This window comes from Helianthus annuus, chromosome 8 (assembly GCF_002127325.2).
Source record: "Helianthus annuus cultivar XRQ/B chromosome 8, HanXRQr2.0-SUNRISE, whole genome shotgun sequence".
Taxonomy (NCBI): Eukaryota; Viridiplantae; Streptophyta; class Magnoliopsida; order Asterales; family Asteraceae; genus Helianthus; species Helianthus annuus.
The window spans coordinates 145,656,308-145,677,119 of record NC_035440.2 but is presented as its reverse complement, the minus strand read 5'-3'; the positions used below and the strand labels follow the sequence as shown (position 1 = coordinate 145,677,119).

The following is a 20,812-nucleotide window of genomic DNA, read 5'->3' as shown; positions in this document are numbered from 1 at the left end:
CCCGCTAAAATGATATTACAACCCTTGACTACATGCGTGGCTTCTACACTTTTACCATTTGCTAGTTCTACGACATGTTTGATGTTTAAGGGTGTTGGTGTTCGTTTTAACAATTTACTCATTTTCAAAGACATATAACTCGTATCCGCACCCGAATCAAACAAAACAGTAACTTAAATATCGTCGAGAAGAAACTTACCCATAACGATGTTGGGATCATTTCTGGCATCACCCTGCCCCAACACAAATGCACGACCCCTTGCTTCGTTGCCGTTGTTGTTCCCACCATTGTTGTTGTTGTTGCCATTTCCTTGATTGTTGTTATTGTTGTTGTTGCGGTTCTGATTTAACTGGGGACAATCACGCTTGAAATGACCTTCTGCCCCGCACTGAAAACATCCCCTGTTGCCCCGCTGATGTTGTTGCTGATGCTGGTTCTGTGGAGCTGGTGGTGGATGTTGCTGATTCTGATTTGCAGGTCGCGAACTCCTGCAGTCTTTAGCTTCATGCCCTAACTTGAGACATCTCTGACAACGCTCCTTACGACACCGCCCGCTGTGGTGTCTGTTGCACTTAGTACACAGTGGGTGAATTCCCCGATATCCACCCCGCCCCTGACTGCCAGATGATTGCTGACTCGTATTCTGGTAGTCATTTGTCTTGCGCTGCTGAGACAGAACAGAAACTGATCCCTTGCTGGAATCCCCCTCCCATTTTCTCTTGTTGTCACTGGGAGTAGCAGAAGTAGTGACAACAGTAGTGGTAGCATTGATACGTTTTGGCAGCCTGTTCTGATCCACTGCCTGATCTGTAATACGATGAGCAAGGCGCTGAATAGCCTGGATATTATCAAGATTAGCCGACGTCACATGGCTCTGGATCTCTGGCGCTAACCCCTTGAGATACAACTCAATGCGCTTGACTGGAGGGTCCACCATAGTTGGACATAGCACAGCCAGCTCGTTCGACCTTTTAGTGTAAGCTTCAATCTCTGACCTAGTCATTTTCAAATGATAAAACTCATCCTCCAGCTTGTGGATGTCTTCTCGAGTGCAGTATTCCCTTTTTATCAGCTCCTTGAAATCATTCCAAGGGGTGGCGTTAGCAGCTGCCAACCCTAGGATCTGTACTTGCGCGTTCCACCAAGTTAACGCGATTCCTTCCAAAGTACCAGTGGCGTACTTGACCCTGCGAGCCTCAGGGCATTCACACATTTCGAACACAGATTCTAGCTTCTCAAACCAATGGAGGAGTCCCACTGCCCCCTCGGTGCCACTGAATGAGCTTGGACGACAGTCCATGAAGTTCTTGAAAGTGCAGACGGGCTGCTGAGCATGTTGACCTATTGTGTACGAATAGGACAAGGTTAAACACAAGAGTTAATGTAGGATCTAAAGATCCTAGTGTGAGTCTAAACTGCAGGGTATACTACCTGCTTGCGCAGCTGCAAGTGCCGCAGCAACTTGTTCATTAACGAAAGCCGTCAACTGGGCTTGTGTCATGTTAATTCGTTCGGCCATTGATCTTCACACCAAAGGCAACATATGTGAGAAAGGTTCGCGAGTAGTGCGATGACAGAAGAGTGTAAGCACATTGGTGTTCTCAAGCAATAACAAGTAGTGATCAAGGTAATGTAAGCATACTACGAGCAAAGTTCTATGCAATTCTAGCATGTAGGCAATAAACATAAACCTTATTACCTAGGATGTTGAGTCTTGCACGTGGAGCGAAGCGTCGTTGTGGATCGTTGAGAGCACTGTTCTAGTTATAGTATGGTTTTAATAAAAAAACGTTTTCCCATATTAAAAGCAAGTTCTCTATAACCAAAGGCTCTGATACCAATCTGTCACACCCCCAAAATCCACCTGCGGAATATCACCGCTTGGGAGCGTGACTGACCAGGATCAAGCCACCAATCATATTGAACATGTAATTAATAAGTAAAAGTAAATGCCATTCAATCACCAATATAAAAGGTATTCAAAACACAAGTATGTTATCACTGTTTAGCGGAAGCGTATAAATAAAACCCATCATAATAAAGTATCAAATGTCATAAGTGTTTAACAAGACAATCACGATCCAAGCCCACAACGACCAACTCCTCCCTGTGCAAGCTCCGTGTATCTAATGACCTGCAAGGCATGTAACAGATGATCAATAACTAGTTGAGCGAGTTCACAGTTTATAGTTCAGTAATTGTAACAGTATAGTAAGCCTTGTGTTCGTTCATTAAGTATTGTATCATATCAGTTCGTATCGCGGCCCTCTAGGCATGTATGCGAAGATTTAGGAAAGTTCTCAAGTATTCTAGACTAGGTATATTTGTATCGCGGCCACCCGGCACCTGTGCGAAGTTTAGCGTATAGTTCGCAGCGCATGTGTGCGAAGATCAGTCATAATATCGCGGCCAACCCTGGCGTGTATGCGAAGATCAGTTCAATTAGTATCACTAGTCTAGCAGTATCTTAACCAATCACCTTCCTCACCCGAGGATCATATCACTACGTTCCATTATAGATAAGTATCAGTAAATAATCAAATCCCATTCCCACCCTGGGAACCCCATGCCTTGGCTGTGTGAACTCACCTTGGTTTGCTCGGTATGTTATTGCTTCTAGAGTTAATTAAATGTCTAAGTCCGCTACACACGACCTAGGATGCATTGCACGTGATTCGATGTAAGTGTTACATTGAAGTAAGGTTTACAAGTTACTGATGTCTAAACAGTTGTGATCTGTGTGAGGGTTGTGTACAGAATGAGATGATAAGAATTGTTCACACATATAGGATCATGAAGTACCATTCAATAACATATAGTCATATACAGAATTATACGGTAAGCTTTAACGCTGGTGTTTGTCATAACTCAGACACTTATTCACCTATTCATACATATAGTATCAGCAAACTCGGATCATGCTCATTATCAGAAGTTGGATCATATTTATATTCGATCATAAGGTCGGAACAATATAACCATCAATATTCGGACCACTACCACATCATAAGAAGGCCGGGTTACATATAATATCTATGAACTTCGGATCACCTTAAACATCACAAGGAAGTCGAACCACCTATAAGTTTATAAACCTCTGATTACAAGTAATGTAAAACTCGGATCAAAGGGGGGTTCCCTTTAAACTCGAACATGGTTATTTGTTTTTAAAAGTCGGACAAATGAAGGGGGTTTCACAAAGTTCGGACCATGGGGTGGGTAAAACTCGGATAAGTGGGCTTGGGGTTAAAGCTCGGACCAAGGATAGTGGGGATCAAAACTCGGACCCCCTTTCCTTACAAACTTCGGACAACATGATATTCATATGGAAACTCGGACCCATGAGCTTGTTTAAAAGCTCGGACATCATGCTAGCATTATAAAACTCGGACTTCAAGTTTACATCAACAAAATTCGGACATAACAAGCATGATACAAAGCTCGGACCATTTACTTCCTTAAAAACTCGGACCTTTGTTTTATTATAAGAGTTCGGACAAAACTCATAAACATTAATAAAGGTCGGACCTTTATACTCAACTAGAAGGTCGGACATGCATTACTTTAATCAAAGTTCGGCCAAGAGATCATGATCTAAAACTCAGACAACATCAATCTTATAAAAGTCGGACAAGATTTCATGGATTAAACTCAGACTATCTTAATCACATAGTTCGGATTCAAAAACCCTAATTGCACAGCAGCATAAGAAAAGTAACGTACAGCATGTTCATACGATCCTGAACCCTAATCTCTTTACTTTTGCATAGAAGAAACCAAACCAACAATCAAGCGTCCTATCAAATCAAGCATCTAATTCATCAGACAATGGATTATACGATGAATCATCTCCATATCACACTAATCAACATAAATCAAAAACACAGAACCATCATATGAAGAGTAGGGTTTACAAGAATTACAAGAATCAAGCATTGATAACAATCAAACAACCAATAAACAATGATTACACAATTACCTTGGATGATTCTAGAGAAGGAGAGGAATCAAGAGTGATGAATATCTTGGTGATGATGATTGCCAGAGAAAGTGAAAGTACGTGCTTGGATTTCTTGTGTGAGGTTTAGTGAAGGATTAGGGTTAAGTATAGTTTAATTTTCACTAATTACTCTACACACCCTGAATTACTATATCCTACACAAGTACACCATCTCACATCAATTTCACAGTTTCACCACCAAGTTCACATATTTGACAAGTCTATCACAATTAACACATAACCATGCACAAACACACAATACACTTCATTGAATCAAAACGTATACAATTCCATAGAAATCATTTGTGCAAATAAACAACTAAACAATACAAGAACGTGCAATAAATGCGAAAATAGGAATCTTGGAAATTCGAGTTGTCACACATTATCACTTCTAATTCTTCGGATACGCCTCTGGTACAAATTCTCAATCTTTTTGAATAACGCCATCAGACTGTCAAACGTTTCATCCTTTGTCTTCAAGAAAGATACCCAAGAAAATCTAGAATAATCATCAGTGACGACCAAGCAATAGTAATCTCATGTAATGCTTTTGACATTCACAGGACCAAATAAATCCATGTGAAGTCTTTCCAGCGGTCGAGAAACTGAATTGACTTGCTTTTTGGGGTGCGACTTTTTCTTCTGTTTACCTTTAATGCAACTTATACACTCCCCTTCTAGATGAAAACCTTTGATGTGAACCCCTGTAACCAGATCATTGTGCACCAAGTGATTCATTTTTCAAAGATGTATATGCCCCATTTTTCGGTGCCACAATCTTGACTCCTTCTCAGTTGCTCTTGACACAAAACAGTGAGCCTGACCCGTTGTTGTCGTTGCTATGCTCATATCCAATACATACAGGTCGTTGACTCTTGGTGCCCTCATGATGATCCACTCCTCAGGTACAACAAATCCCGGTTTTAGTATCAAACATTCTTTGTCAGTGAAGTGAGTGGTATACTTTCTGTCACAGATCTGAGAAATACTTAGTAGGTTGTTCTCCAGCTCAGCAATGTAATTGACTCTTTCAAACGTTACAATTCCATTGGATAACGTTCCTTCACCAACTATACGACCACCTTGATTGCTGCGAATCCAACATATCCTCCATTTATATTCCTTACATCGTACAACAATGCAGTCTTCCCTGTCATATGTCTGGAAGCTCCACTATCCATGATCCATCTTGAAACAAGTTGTGGAAGATCCTGCACATAAAGAAACACGATTAGAACATAACAATTTAGGATGCCGATTCATGCTTCACGATCAAGGAAGCTCCGGTAGTTCAAATTGTTTAGTCAATCATTGAGTCCACCCAGGCCTCATCAGCCTTAGGTGCAACTTTGACTCTTGCAATTTGAATCTTGAAATTTTCAGCCTTGAGAGGTGGAAAATTTGCATCATAATCAACCGTAATTGATTCTTCAGACTTTTTCACCTCGGAAGTTGAAATTTTCTTCTAATTTTTTGGTTTCCAAACTTGTTGAGATAATGGAATCCTTTTCTTTTCAGGATCACTCATCTTTACTGATGAAGTAGAAGATGATTGTTTTTCCATTTCAGAAACCTTTGATTTTGAATCACTTGCTCTCATTTCAGTAACTTTCGGCTTCCATGTTTGTTGAGTTGTTGCGACCCGTTTGTAAAATTTATCATTTTTAATTACCACCTTTTTTACGGGTTCAGTTTTAACTTTGGTGTTATCATTTTTAAAACTCTTTTTCTCAACAATCAATGGAACCTTTTCTTTCTCATTATTTTTCTTCTTTTGATTTTCAACAACATCAGTCTTAGACTTCAAGTTGGTACACTTTCGTGCAACATGTCCAACTTGATTGCATCTGAAACATGTTCGGGTGTCAACAACCCGATTAGTGCCTTCAGACTGAGGTTGTGAGGCTTTTTCCTCAAAGAATTCTTTGTTTGATTTTGAAAAAATTTCAGGTTCTTCATTTGAAAATGAACTCGAACTGTTCACAAACACTTTCTTTACAATAAACTTCTTATTTTGAACATTTTTCTTCTGATAAGACTTACCCCCCTGATATCCACCCGACCAATTGTTTGGATTGTTATTAGAAAAACGTGGAGGAATAACGGGTTTCTTGTAGTAAGCTTTATCCTTCTCGAAATTCATTTGTCTTTTTGTTTGGTTCAAACTCTTCATTTCTGTCAACTCAACTTCGACCAATTTGTAAACATTTTTCAATTTGTTGACATTTACATTCTCAATCGGAAACTCAGAATCCGAAATCAACTTATCTGAACCCAACATCTTGTACATGACAAGATTTGGTTCTTCATTTAAGTTGTTCTTGGATTTTTGCTTTGGAATGTATTTATCCAAAAAACAACCATCATCTTCATTTGAATCAGGCTCTAAAACACTTTCTGCCATGCTTTTGACAATATCAGTCTGAACACTATCATCAGATGATGATGATGATGAGAATGTAACATCAATCGACTCTGGAAGTTTTATTTCATTTGAATTTTCATCATCATTAACCAGTCCAGACTTTTTCTTTGAGAAATTATTTAAAACAGGTGGTGGAACTTGATGATATCCCACTCCAGTTTCGTCCGAAAATACATCTTCGCCAGCTTTGTTTTTCCCGATGGGTTTGGGAACAATGTGCTGCAGAACAAAGCTTGCGGAGTTGTAAGTAGTTAATTTTAATTGGATGCGTTCATTTTCGATTTTCACTTCTTGAAATTGAAGCTTCAGATTAACAATTTCATCCAATTGTTTGTTTATTAACTCCTCTTTCACCCTTAACACACCCGACAGTTGAACATTTTCTTTTGTTGTTTTCCCATTTCGATCATCCGAATCTTTAACCGTTCGCTTAAGCTTCTCAAAATTTTCAGTGATGTGACGATTTTCAAGAATGAGTTTTTCATTTTCTTTCTTAGTTTTTTCAATGTCACTTTTATCACTTTCAATTTTTTCAGTTAACTCTTTTGCACGATCATTTGAAGCTTTTAGCAATTTATCACGATTTAAGATTTGGTTTTCAACTTCTCTGACTCTTTTTGTCAGATCTTCAACCTTTTTGCTGTTGAGATAAGCGATAGTACTACAATCTTTGCAATTTTTCATGCAATTCTTGCAGTCACTTTCGCTTTTGTCTTTCTTACCTGACACTACATTCATGTTTATCTGACTGACCTTGGCGTTTGACTCAGTTCCAGAACTAGAATCTACCTCCAATTCTTTAGCAGCTAGAACTTTGTCTGCCATCTTCATCAGATTTTCGGCTGTGAACTCCTGTGATGTATCTATCACCCCATCATCGATCTTCTTTTCTGCTGATTTCACCTTTTCTTCTACTTTCTTTTCACCTTCACCCCACCATTCTCTTTGTCTAGCTTCCTCTTCTTCAGCATATTGCTGAATGATTGCATCAACACTGAGTGAACTTGGATCGATTGCAATATTACCTTGAGGATCAAGATAACATTCTCTGTCTGGATCCCACCTTTTAGCCCTTTTTGCTTCTTTGTAAATGGTATAGATTCTGCTTACTTTTGTTTGGGCTTTCATTCTTCTGTTCACAAATTTTTCTTCTTCTGTTCTTGTATCTTTGAACGGAACAATCTTTCCTGCTGCGAATGCGTAACCAACTGCATCTTCTTCAGGCAATATTTCACTCCAGTCGTATCCCTCATCATCATGGATGACTGCTAGAGCTCTTGACTTTTCTTTGTCTTTTTCTTCAATCTGCTTCAGCCTTGGAGGTTCCGACTTGTTCTGATGATAAATGGCTTTCTTATAGTAATCTTCTCGGAACGGATTAGCAGATTCATCAGCATACTCGTTTCTGCACTCTCGTTTAAAGTGACCTTTTTGTTTGCATTTGAAACATGTCACTTTAGACTTATCGAAACCCAATTTGGTAGATGGACCACCAATTGTTTTCCTCCCAGTTATTTCCATGAAACGTTGTGCTCAACGAACAGCACTGGCCATAGCCCAACGAATATCGATTAGCTCCATTTCTTCAGGATCTATTTGATCGTAGTCTTCCTTCGTCAGGTTGGTATTGCCAATCTTACCAGCGACTAACCTTCATATGACTCCAATACAGATGCTAAGAAAATCATCTGTTGTTTCGCTGACTCCTCACTGAAATTTTGACCATTTTTCAAATCAACAGCGATATTACATTGAAAGACATTCTTTGGTGTAGCTTGCTGTTGGTTTGATGTGCTTGAAGATGGTCCTTGACTTGGATTGTTGGAAGACATTCCACTGTGAAAACCACTGTGTGAGGTTTCTTGAGTCATTGGTTGTGAACTTTCTGCAGTGAAGGTTGTTTTCGGAGATCCTGTCTTTTGCATCAAGCTCTTCGGATAATAAAGTTCCACATTTTGTTGATATAACGAGTGATTGACTTTTTGTGTCTTCTTTATTTCAAGCTCATGACTCTCAAGTTTCTCTATCAGTAAATCAACTGTCAGAACACTTGGCTGGATTGTATTCTTGATCATCATTGCGAAGTATTGCCAATCCATTTCGTCTGGAAAAGAATCAAATAACTTGTCTACAAGCTCCTCTTGAGTAAAAACAATTCCATGCCTGGCCAACTCTAGCTTTAGATGCCCAAAACGTTCAATCATTTTTGGAACAGACTCATTTTTAAGACATCCGAACAGATCAAATACCTTTTTTAGAAGTTTCTTTTTGTTTTTAATGATTTCAGCAGTACCGACACATTTCTTTTGTAATTTATCCCAAAGATCCTTTGTGTTTGAATAATCAATTAATGAAATTATATCTTCTCTCACTGATTGGTTAATCAAAGCTAAACACTTTTGTTCGGCCACAAAGTATTCAATCTCTTCACTTTCTGACATGTTCTCAAAGTCTTCTCTTCCATTGTTAAAACCATTTTTTAAGCTTTTCCAACTGGGGTACGCGAAGGCTTTCAACCATTCCTCGAATCGTTTTGCCCACCGATTATAATCTTCAATTGCTAACAGCTTTGGTGGCTTATTGTAGGTTCCATAAGCGCTTTCCACACTAAGTGCTTTCGACAACGTCTTTCTCGTACTTGGAGTATTCTCATTTGTTCGGTTTGTTGAATTATCTCCACTATCACCAGCAAACGCATACATTTCACTGAAAGGGTTCATGAATTCTTCCATTGTTAAGTACCTGAGATGTTTATCAAACACTTAGAAAAATTTTGGATTTTAAAGATGTAAACACAAGAACACTTGAATCGAATGGCTCGTTCAATCGACCAGCTGGTTCGATCGGCTGACAAACAGTACACAATTACTGTCCGATCGAGTGGCGTATTCGATCGGCTAGCAATATGATTTCAGCAACAATACCAAGAGTCAACAATGCTGTCCGATCGAATTACTCGTTCGATCGGCTAACACTGATGATGTCAACAACACTTTCTAACGGAAAATATCTGAACTGTTATGCAACTTGGAATGATGATGTCAGCAAGTACATGAATCGGTTAGGTCATTCGACCGGCTGACATCAGCAAACATGAACAGTTTTCCATTGATTTTGATCAATTTGAACAAGTTTTAGATTGAATCTGATTGTAAAACTTTGTAGGATTGTAATTCTAATGATTGCGATTCGATTGATAGCAAATTTTTCAATTTTTAACCGTAAAATCTCACTGAATTTTAAGTCTTTTTCGGTTTTATGATGTAAAAGTGAAAAGTAAAGCTAGATCTGAGAAGAATATAGAAGAATTGGTCAAATTTCCGGCGAAATTTGAGTCGGGATGATAGAAATAACAAATTTCCGGTGAAATTTGTTTCTGAAACAGCAGTCACAACTTGAATTCCGGTGAATTCGTCTCAACAAGAACGGCTTGAATTCCGGTGAATTTGTCTTCGTAGGTCTCGATTCAGCTTCCTACAGCTCTGATACCACTTGTTGGTCCCTCTGATGGGATCTTCTTCTTCGTATACGTAGTTGAATCATAAAGTGATCAATGCGCGGAATTCATGTAATCACATAGCAGATATACAGAGACAACATTCTACTTTGAATCACCGTCTAATATTCTATTCAATGATGTGAAAATGTACAGAAGCCAAAAAGAAATCAGACATACAAGAGGTAGGTAGCAAGTGAAAGTGTCAAAAGGTTCTAAATAAGCTAACCTACCAGCTATTTATAGGCAAGGACAGAATAAGAGAGTGTTGGCCGATCGGCTGGACTAGCCGATCGGCTGACAATGCTAACCGATCAAGTAACCTGCTCGATCGGCTGGCAGCATAAGCACTTAACAAAAACTTCACCGATTTTGTCCTGCTTTACATACACACATACAAAACATACACACAACTATACAAAATATGACTACATGTTGACGAAAGCTACAGACGTTATTGCACTAACACCATATGTCTTCCCAAGACATAAATTTTGGTCCAATAAACAAGCATGCATTTGCATGTGTTAGTAAGCTCTTGATTGGGTGCAAATGGTGGCAATTCTCTCTCATGGTTTTATAACCAATTTTATGACAAAAATCAACTTCGAAGACTTGAGATTTTGCTCTCAATTTTCGGCCAAGACAAGGGTTTTTCAAGTGTTTCATTTTGGTCGTAAGTGTGTTCAAATCCTAGCTACAATCAAGATGTTTGTTGGAAGCTTGGGGTATACAAGCTTGAGGCCTTCTACTCTTGAAGGCAAACATTCAAGAAGCATCATCTGTTTCATTTCTCATTACTCCAAGAAGGTAGTTTTCTAAACACCATATGGTTGTGTTTGATAGTATGCATGTTCATATATGGATCCGGGTTTTGGGATTTTTCTTTTAAATGAAATTTATATCTTAAAAGTAACATGTTTTAAATATTAATTCCGCTGCGTTTTTATTTCATATGGATGAAATCGCTTTGATAAACATGTTAAAACACCATCACATTATGCCCTTTTATCATTAAAACGAGATTTTTGAAAATGTGAGAGGACAAAATCCTTTATTACTGATATATTAGTATGTCCTAAAAATTTGAAATCCATTTATGGTATGAAATAAGAGTTATGTACGATATCGTAAAACAAAAGCTTTTTATTAATTAAATAGCACTTTTGGCATAAATCAAATTTAAACCCAAATTTTGGCACCAAACTTTCTACCCACTGATGTAATATAATATTTAGGGATTTTTGGAAAATTTTGTCAAATTTTATACGGACCATAACATAGAGTTCTTGCATGGACTCGGTAATTGACGATAATGCCCTTTTCATTAATAAAATGAGTTTTATGCATCATTTGCATGCCAAACCTTTTTCTACTGATATCATATGTTAAATAAAATATATTAAACACTTGAGACTGATCAAAATCTTAGATTTCCTTTTACAACCCGAATATCGTCAAATACCGACTTTTATGCGATTTAGGCGCATAGTATGGTTTAAAACCATATTTAGCACCTAAGACTTGTTAACTACTGATGTTATAAATAAATTTTTATATTTTAACAGTAAGTATGAGTCTTGAACTCATATTTCCAAATTTGACCCTTAAAGCATATGTGAAATGACCTAAATGCCCCTACGGTGCATAGTTTGGCCATAAATGATAAATTTCACAAATGTGTGATATCTTACGGATGTAACTTGTTAAAATAAATATTTTTACTGATTGTTTTAGACCAGAACCTCATATTACTATTTAACCTCTTTTATAAACTTTAAAATGACCAAAATACCCTTACGGGGCTTAAATGAGTTTTAAATTCCTTTTGGGCATAATGGAAGATATCCTACTGATATCACAACATATTTAGGCATGATAACTTGTGGAACTTGTACATGACTCATTTGGTTACTCATTATGCATATACGCATTCGGTAAGGTTTATATAACTAGTTTACATAAATTAGCCGAAACGGGCCAAACCTTATCATTTTTACTTCAAAATCCAAAATGTATTTAGCTTACCCAATTTATACAAGTCTTCATAATTGTTGGGTCTAAATCACATTCAAATCTGGTCTTCGCTTAATCATGCGTTTTAAACCGTAAACCTTTCATTAAAACTAACTGGTCTAAGTTTAAACTTAAATAAGACCCGTTAGGACTCTAATTGGTTATTAAAACCTTGGTTCCAGATTAGGAGCCCAGTAAAAGCTACTTGTACGTACTAATTTGATATACGACTGAGAATAAAATTATATTTTAGCTCAGGTAAATACTTTTAACTTATTTTCCCTTATACGAGCTTGGGATACGGTATTTAATAATACCGCTTGGTCAGTTATGAAATCATTTAATCGGATTGTGATTAATAAATTTACATAACCCGTTTTATTCTGTTTTGTTTGATGCAATGCCTTTGGGGGGGTTAATGACCGTGTCCTGGATATCCTCGGCTTATTCATTAGAAATGGCCACGACTTAAGCAAGGGTGTAGGCATACACCTGACAGTTCCGTATGTAAAACGGTATCTCACTTGTGGGGAAACTTCTTGTGGGCCTATACTAGTGGTGTGTCTATTAATCTTGTCTCGGCTCTTCTAACCGGGCCTTGAACGGACGACAAACATATAAATCTGTATACAAGATTATTTTAAATAATTGTCCCAAGTTATAAAAGAATATTTGTGCCTTTGCATTTAAATCAATTTTCTTAAACATTTTCAAAAGAGTCGGTTAATTGTATTAACCAGTGTAAACTGACGTATTTTTTAAAAAGACAAGTGCAGGTACTACGCGTAATGGGCTGGAACTCATGAGTATTAAATAAAGAGTCTTGCAAGCTTTTGATACATAAAGTCTGTTGAACAATAATTTCTTTCTGTTTTAGATCCGGCTGTGGATCCATTTACAATCTGTTGTGTAATATTTTATTATACTTTCAACTCGGTTTGTATAATTGCTTTTAGTCTTCCGCTGTACACTAAACTGTGATTAATTGACTATGATGATATCAACTACGTCACGATATTCCCCACCGGGCCCACTGGTAATACGTGGAAATATCGGGGTGTGACAGGTTGGTATCAGAGCCAACATTGAGTGAGTTAAACACTAGCCTTTTGTGTCTAATCTCAATGACACAGTAGCACATTCCTTGACTTCCGAGTCTAGGAAAAGGACTTAGGATTAATCCTAATCTTAATTGGTTTTTGTCTTTTGTTGTTTTCTTTTGTTTTGATAGGAACAAGGACAAAATGACACCACGTGTTAGAGGTCGAGGAGTAAGAGGAAAGGCCCCAGTTTTAACAAGAAATGATCATGAAGCCGGGCCATCCCACCGGCGAACACCTTCAGCGACCCTTACCTCTAGTCCCCATGAGGATTGGAGAACTTATTTAGAGCCTGCGAGACGCTCTGTCTCACTCAGTTCCTCCCCGTCTTACCATCACTCGTTCGGACCTCAACAAGACGAGGAGCACCAAGATTCGCATCGTTCATTCATCCCGTTGCAGCGATCGGGTTCGGGCAGTTCCTTCCCGAACCCGACACCCTTTTTTCAAAGTCGGTTCAATCCGATGAACCAAGTTCAAGAACAAGAGGGTCCAAACCCTTTGGGGCCAGCTGATCATTATCCTAAGATGCAGGATATGGAGATGGACAAGGATCCAGATCCCGAGCTACCACCGACAGGGATGCCGACACATCCCATCGAAATATCTCGCAAATCATCATTTCATGGTTCGCCTTATAGCGGCCCTGACATTTTTGTTGAAAGATGGGCCACATACAAGTGGGAGTACACTCCCCCTCACAACCCACCTCCACAACAGCAGCAGGATCCCTCAGAGGATCCGAATTTTCAGGCGGTCACGCCGCCACCATCGCCAGCACTAGAGCAGCAGCTGCCTCCAGATCCACCAAGGCGAAGAAGAACAGGTGCACGGATGTCTGTGCGTGGGGGTTTCCATTTCAGCACCCCCTAACACTCCAGCAACAGCAACTAGTTTCTGAAGTCGACTCTGCGCCAGTCGCACCACCACTACCACAAATGGGTTATGATAACCCAATCCCTTCTTACCACGGTGCAACGGCGTATAACCCGTTTGAGCAGCTAGCTTATTCGGGTTACAAATACAACAATGCCCCTGATGTTGACCCGTACTTCGAGGCGGTGAACTACAATGCTCTGTACCCCGGAGGACCCTTTCAAGCTGCGTACCCAACTAGGTACCCGGCATATGGGTATCAATACCCACCACCTCCTCAACCTCAGCTGCAGCAGCAGCCGCAGCCGCCACAGATCCAACCACCGCAGAAGCAGGAAATCTTTCAGCGGTTGCACGAGGTGGAGCAACAGGTAAACGAGGAGCGTAGGAGCCGCCGCGGTCCGCTAAAGGGTTTGGCAAACCTTATAATGGGGCAAAAGAAGAGGGATTATTGAAATTCCTTATTTATTTGTTTTGTAATTTTAAATTTCAATTAAGTCCCTGCGTGGACATGTATTTATATATTCAGTCCCTATGAGGACTTGTATTTCTTCTTTTAGTCCCTATATGGACAAATTATTTATTTCAAAGTCCTGTTTAGGGCAGCTATGTACTTCTTTCAATTTATGGGATGTTTTGTTTTAAAATTTCATTTGTCATTATATATGTGAATATATTATATGAAATAAATCAAAAACATCATTCCACTTTAATATTGATCCGCCATTAAACAAAATCTTGTAGGATCATTGTCGGACCCGAAATGAGTCGATCAGAGGTGTTCTACTCAGAATGAAAGGCGCAAACAGACATAATGAGTTGAATTCAGCCAGATATACACTAATAACTGTCTTTGTATTGATTCTGATACGATTACAGATCTGAAGACACTTCGACAGAGCTTCGCCGTCGGAAACACCCAAACTAATTTCGTACGAAATGACATGAGATTACAACTATTTATAGACATGGTAATTCCACATGGAACATGCTTCACATGGAATTACGTACATGCGAAATTACATCATACACACGATATTAAGTAATTCCGTGCAGAATTACTTGTTGACTTTTCATGCGGAATTAACCCTTTCGTGCAGAATTAACTCTTTGCGTCAATTTCTCGATCTTCGTGCTATAAGCAATGCAAAACTCGATACAAGACGAAGCCGACAGATGTATGCACCAACAGACTCTCCCTCGGATGTTGACGAGTCCACTGTGTCGAGTCTTTGCCACCTTCAGTCTTTATCAGTCTGTCTGCTCTCTTTTCCATCAGCACCAAACAGACTCCCCCTCTCAACATGCCTTTTTTCAGAATCCGGATCAGAACATAGCTCTATCTTCTCTCCAATTCTCTTGATCAGATCTCTTGATTCCTTAAGTTCACCAGCATCTTTAGCTAGCGTGAACTTTAGTTCTTAAATCGAAACCTGGCTCACTAGATCAGAATCTTGCTTTTTGCATCCAGAGGCTCCCCTTTTGCAAGCAGACTCCCTCTCGAGTTATGCTCCTAATCAGGATCGTCACCTGGTATCCATTCTGATCTTTAATTATTGGAACCTAGCTTTCTCTAATCAAAGAGTCCTCAGGTATCGGAACCTGGCTCTTCTCAAAATTCAAACCTGCATTGTCTCTACCACAAACATAAGTTTTATGATATTGAGATTTGACAATCACAGACACCACCTGTAGATCTCTTTCTGATGAATCACTTGTAGGATAGATTTAAAACTTTTTTAAACACAGAATGTCATCATGTTTAGCACTTGGAATTTTGACAATCAGCTCTTCAACACCAGTTGTCGAAAATCTTTTTGAATTTTTCAAAAATTTATACTAAAACACACTCAAAATCTTTTTGGGATTTTTGATAAAGAAATGCAGTAAAGAAATATTTATAGACACTATTTTTGTGAGTTTGTGTAAGAGGATCATATCAGTTTATGAGACAAATCATCAACACAGTTAAGCTTCATTTCATTTTAAGTTTTAAACAATTCACCTTAGATTGTCAGTATATTGATCCACTTAAATTTTCACACAAAGTTCAACTGTTTCGAGATACGATATTAATGTCTTAAGCACTTAAACTTGTTCGAGTGTCCCACCACTTGAATATACTCCCGTATCCAGATCCCAATATTCAGTCTTACAGGTGAGTATACCTAGATGATATCTGTTAAAGGGTTAAATGCGAAACCGTGAGAGCTCAGGTCAGAACTTCAGTTCAGCAGAGAGATGACGGCTCGACTTTTGGTGTGTTCCCTTTAGAGAATCTTTTCTTCAACAGCACATGATTAGCATTTTTCAATGTTTCATCATTTTTTGTACTGAGGTCTGTGATATATTTCAAGCATTTTGCAAAGTATTATACGGGGACTAGGCCATTGCTTCTGTAAAATCAGAAGTCCCGGGATAATACCCCAGATATCACTGAGTATAAAGACCTAGTATCTTAGAAAGAGGGACCTTTCAAACAAGATTTCGGGGGTTACTCATATATCCAAGAAATGTTCCCCACGATAAGCAAGTTTGAATATTTAGGTTTATATCTCAAAAACAATCTACTAAATGTATAAAAACCTACTGGCACATCCGTAGTGAGATTGTTTATCACATTTTTGGCTTTTCAAATCCTTAGAATGTTGTGATAGTCCACTGATGAACTGTCATTTCCTCTTTTATACAACAAAACCCAGTTTTTGAATTTTATCATGTTTTTGGCTTTTTCAAATTTTCTAATGTTTTTGGATTTTCTGAAATTTTTACTCCCCCTAAAATGCAAACACATTTAAAGAAATTTGAAAACAAACTGTACAAGTAAATTGACAACTGCTGTGAATTGCTTCATTTCGCCATCCACTTGGCATAAACAATCAGAACTCCCCCTTTCAACAAACTATTTTCCCATTTAGATTTCAAAACACTTAAGTTTGTTTTAATCAAAATGATTTTTTTGGAAAATAAGTTTTGTTAAAACCACTTGTAAGTTAGGGGATCAATTCATCACCTTATTTTCAACCACTTGTATGAGGATTACATCAAGTTCAACTTAATGACCTTGACGAATCACTTGTAAGAGTAAACCTCTTTACCAGTTGTAGGAATAAAACATCTACATAAATTCTGCTTCACACTTACCAACCTGGAAGCTCTAGCAAATGCTCATCCTGTAAAATTTATCAACTTTAAATTTCATTCACAAAATCAATTTTTATCAAGAATGATGCCAATTCCTGCTCGACGATTACACACTTGGGAGCTCCAGCAAGTCAGATTTTTAAGGAAAAAGAATTTCCACCCAAGTCTTACCTACCTTGGGTGATTTTAACTCTGATTTAGTTGGGTTATAAGTTGCCTTCTTTTTCGCATAAAAATCTTTAACCCCTTGAACTTTACCCTCAACCATTTTTCCAAAAATCTTTTTCACATTGCCATTAAACGCTTTCTCGACATCAAATTCTTTCTTTTCAGAATAGAATTTATTCGAGATCTCAACCTTACCAACTTTTTGTTTAACATTTTCATCATTCAATGATGGAAGATTAACATCATTCATTGAAGGCACTGAGTTCTCCTTTTTAAACTCAACTTATGGCTCTTCTGGCTTTGTGGAACCAGAATCATCGCCCGATTTTACATCAACCTTTTTAACAACCCACATTTGGTTGTCTTTGGCTTTCTTTTTGTAAAAGTTTTTCTTTGAACACTCACCAACTCCATAAGTTGAATTTTCAAAAAGTTTCAATTTTTCAGTTGGTGGTTCATTTTTCTCAACAACCTTTTCTTTGAATTTTTCAGAAACTCCCTGTTTTTTCTTTGTATCCAACGGACAATTCCATCCAATGTGACCAGCTTCATTGCATTTAAAACAGGTTCTAGTATCCTTTCTGTGAAAAACTCTAGTCCCTTTTCTTTCAGCAAGAAACTCCTGGTTTGATTGTCTCCAGAAAGGTTTCTTCTGTTCTTCTTCAGCACTTCCCCCTGAAACAAATTTAGTGTTTGTTTTAGAAATTTTATCATTTTTATAATTTTCAGGTGGAATAAAACCAAGACCTTTCTTTTTGAAATTACCATTATGGTTTGGTTTCTTTTAAAAACCAGAACCAGAATTGTAACCTTTTTTCTTGTTTAATCTTTGTTGAACTCTTGAAGTGTATTTTTTAGGTTTTCCAGTAAGATTTAAATCTTTTATTTCAGAAATATTAATTTCTGTCATTTTGAAAACCTTTTTGATCTTTTCAAATTTAACACTTCTTATTGGAAATTCTTTATCAGAATATATTTTGTCATAATCATTCAAAGTATATGCAACTTCGAATGTTTCATCATCCAAATTCGATTTCGATAACAAAAACTCTTTACTATAAGCCTATTTAACCGACGTATTTGGACTGTTGACCGACGAACTCGAATTTCCAGACTCACACTCCTCATCTTTATCCAACACCTGATCGACCACCTTTTTTATTAACTCGGACTAATGATCAGTGTCAGATGATGTAAAAGTGATGTCAATGTTTTCTGGTAACTCATTGGTTATATCAGACTTCAGTTTTATATTGACTGCCTTTTGCACTTGCTCCTCATTTGGTTTTCTGGGAGAATATCCTTCCCAGATCGGAGGCGGACACTTGTTATAGCTAACACTCTGTTTCTTACCAGTATCCTTTTTCTTCGTCTTTTCATCTGTAAATGCTTCCATACCTGCAACAGTTGGATAAATTCGGTCAATAAGATAATCATAACTAGAATAACTCTGTAATAATCGTCTGATTCTCTCATTTTCTATCTTTTCAGTTTCTAACTCTTGCTTCCATTTTGCACTTTCTTCAATATAGAAATTGATAGCTTTCTGCTTCGACATCATCACAGCATTCAGCATTGTCAATGCATCTTCTCTTTCAGAATTAGTCTTTTGCAGACCAGTTACCGTTTTGTTCAATACATCGTATGGTTCCTTCGCGTAATTGAGATCAAACAGTAACTTTTCTATCATCTTGTCTTTCTCACTCAGTTTCTCATCTTTTTCTGCACACTGCTTGCAAGATTCCAAGCATTTTTCACATGGCTTGATAACCTTAACAATCTTTTCGACTTCAACAACTTTTTCATTGGCTTCAACCACATTTTTTATCACTTGAAACACTTCTTTAGCAAATTGAACTCTGTCACTATGTTCAGAATTTCTTTCTTGATCAACACTTTCACATTTCTTCTTTTTCTGCTCTTTTGCTTCTTGTTTCTTCTTCAACTTCTCCAAGCGATCTGCAAAATATAATTGAAAACTTTCAGGAGATAGTTGAGTTTTTGCAATATTAATTTGTTCTTCTTCCTCATCATCACTACTGTCATCAGTTGGAGATTTATCAAAATCTATTTTCTTTTCAGAACTATCATCATCTGAAGAACCAGAATCAGATGTTGTTTGATCAAAAACCGTTGCTCTTTCTAAACTTTCATCGGATGAAACAGATTCTTCTTCTTGACTTGAATCATTACTAGCAAACACTTTCATCCATTCTATAAATAAATCAGGTTCTTGGATGATTTTTGAAACTAGAGCAAAAACATTTGAATCAGGTGGAATGTATTTGTCCCAGCTGAATCCTTCTGCCACTTTTTCATCATCTTGATCAATGATGCCAAAATACGCTTTCTTGTTTGCATCTTCGATCATTCTAGCATGAGAAATTTGTGGCTCTTTTTGTTGTTGTTGTGATTGCTGAGCAACTTGTTGATATATGGCTTTCCGATAGTAATCATCTTTATCAAACGGATTCTTTGCTTCACTAGCTTCTTGATTCTTGCATTCTCTTTTGAAATGACCTTTCTCCCTGCAACGAAAACACGTAACTTTAGATTTATCAAAACCCAAAGTAGAAACATGTGAATCCAGAAAATCATTTCTCCCTGTAATCATTTTAAACTTTTCTGCTCTCCTCAAGACACTAGCTAGACACCATTTGATGTCCATGAGTTCCATTTCTTCAGCGTCTATCTGGTCGTAATCCTCTTTTGTTAGCATAGGATTTCCTATCCTTCCAGCGACCAGTCCCTCATAGGTCTCTATAACTGTAGCAAGTAATGTCATGTGATCTTTTGCAACTGCTTCAGAAATACTCTGACCATTTGGAAGATTTAATGCAATATTGCACTGTATCACACAACCATTTCCAGTTTTTGAACTTTGATGCTGAAAACTTGTAGTTGAACTCTTTGGATTCACATTTGGATAAGAAGAGATTCCACTGCTACTGTTTGAACTTTGATCAACAGTTCCAGATGAGATTCCACTGCTACTGTTTGAACTTTGATCAACATCTTGAGCACTACCTTTGTAATACATTCTCACATCTTGTTGATTACTTGGATTGTTCATCCTTGCAATCTTTTGTTGTTCAAGATCTTGACTTTCAATCTTTTCAATGAACTGTGAGATAGTCAATTCATCATATTCTCCAGTGTTCTTTAAGATCATCAAAAATGTACCCCACTCTTTTTGAGGTAAAGCATCAACTAACTTGTCGACCCACTCATCTTGAGTTTTCTCTCTTCCCAACAAAGACATAGATCGAACTAAGTGGCAATATCTTTCAATCAACTTCTTTGATGTTTCTCCTTCCAAGCTTGAAAACAAATCGAATTCTTTCTTTAGCAGTGCTTTCTTGCTCTTAATCATTTTTTCACTTCCCTCGAATTTAACCTTCAATGCATCCCAGATTGAACGTACAGTGTTATCATGTTGAAGCAAGATAAAAATGTCTTCCTTTACAGCTTGCTGTAGAAGACTAATCATCATCATTTCTGCTTTATACATGTCACGTTCTTTATCATTCAGTTTAGAAATAGCTTTTGTGACTCCCAACTCAGTACGTGGTCTAACATACTT

The 20,812-nt window shown here is 37.8% G+C and overlaps 1 protein-coding gene across 1 annotated transcript; it reads left to right on the top strand.

Moving 5' to 3' along the window:
• The first annotated feature begins 13,185 nt into the window (after positions 1-13,185).
• LOC110880762 (early nodulin-75-like) lies at positions 13,186-13,914 on the top strand. The gene has a single exon (XM_022129219.1). It carries the CDS (start codon positions 13,186-13,188, stop codon positions 13,912-13,914), a length of 729 nt encoding a protein of 242 aa, XP_021984911.1.
• The last annotated feature ends 6,898 nt before the right edge of the window (positions 13,915-20,812 follow it).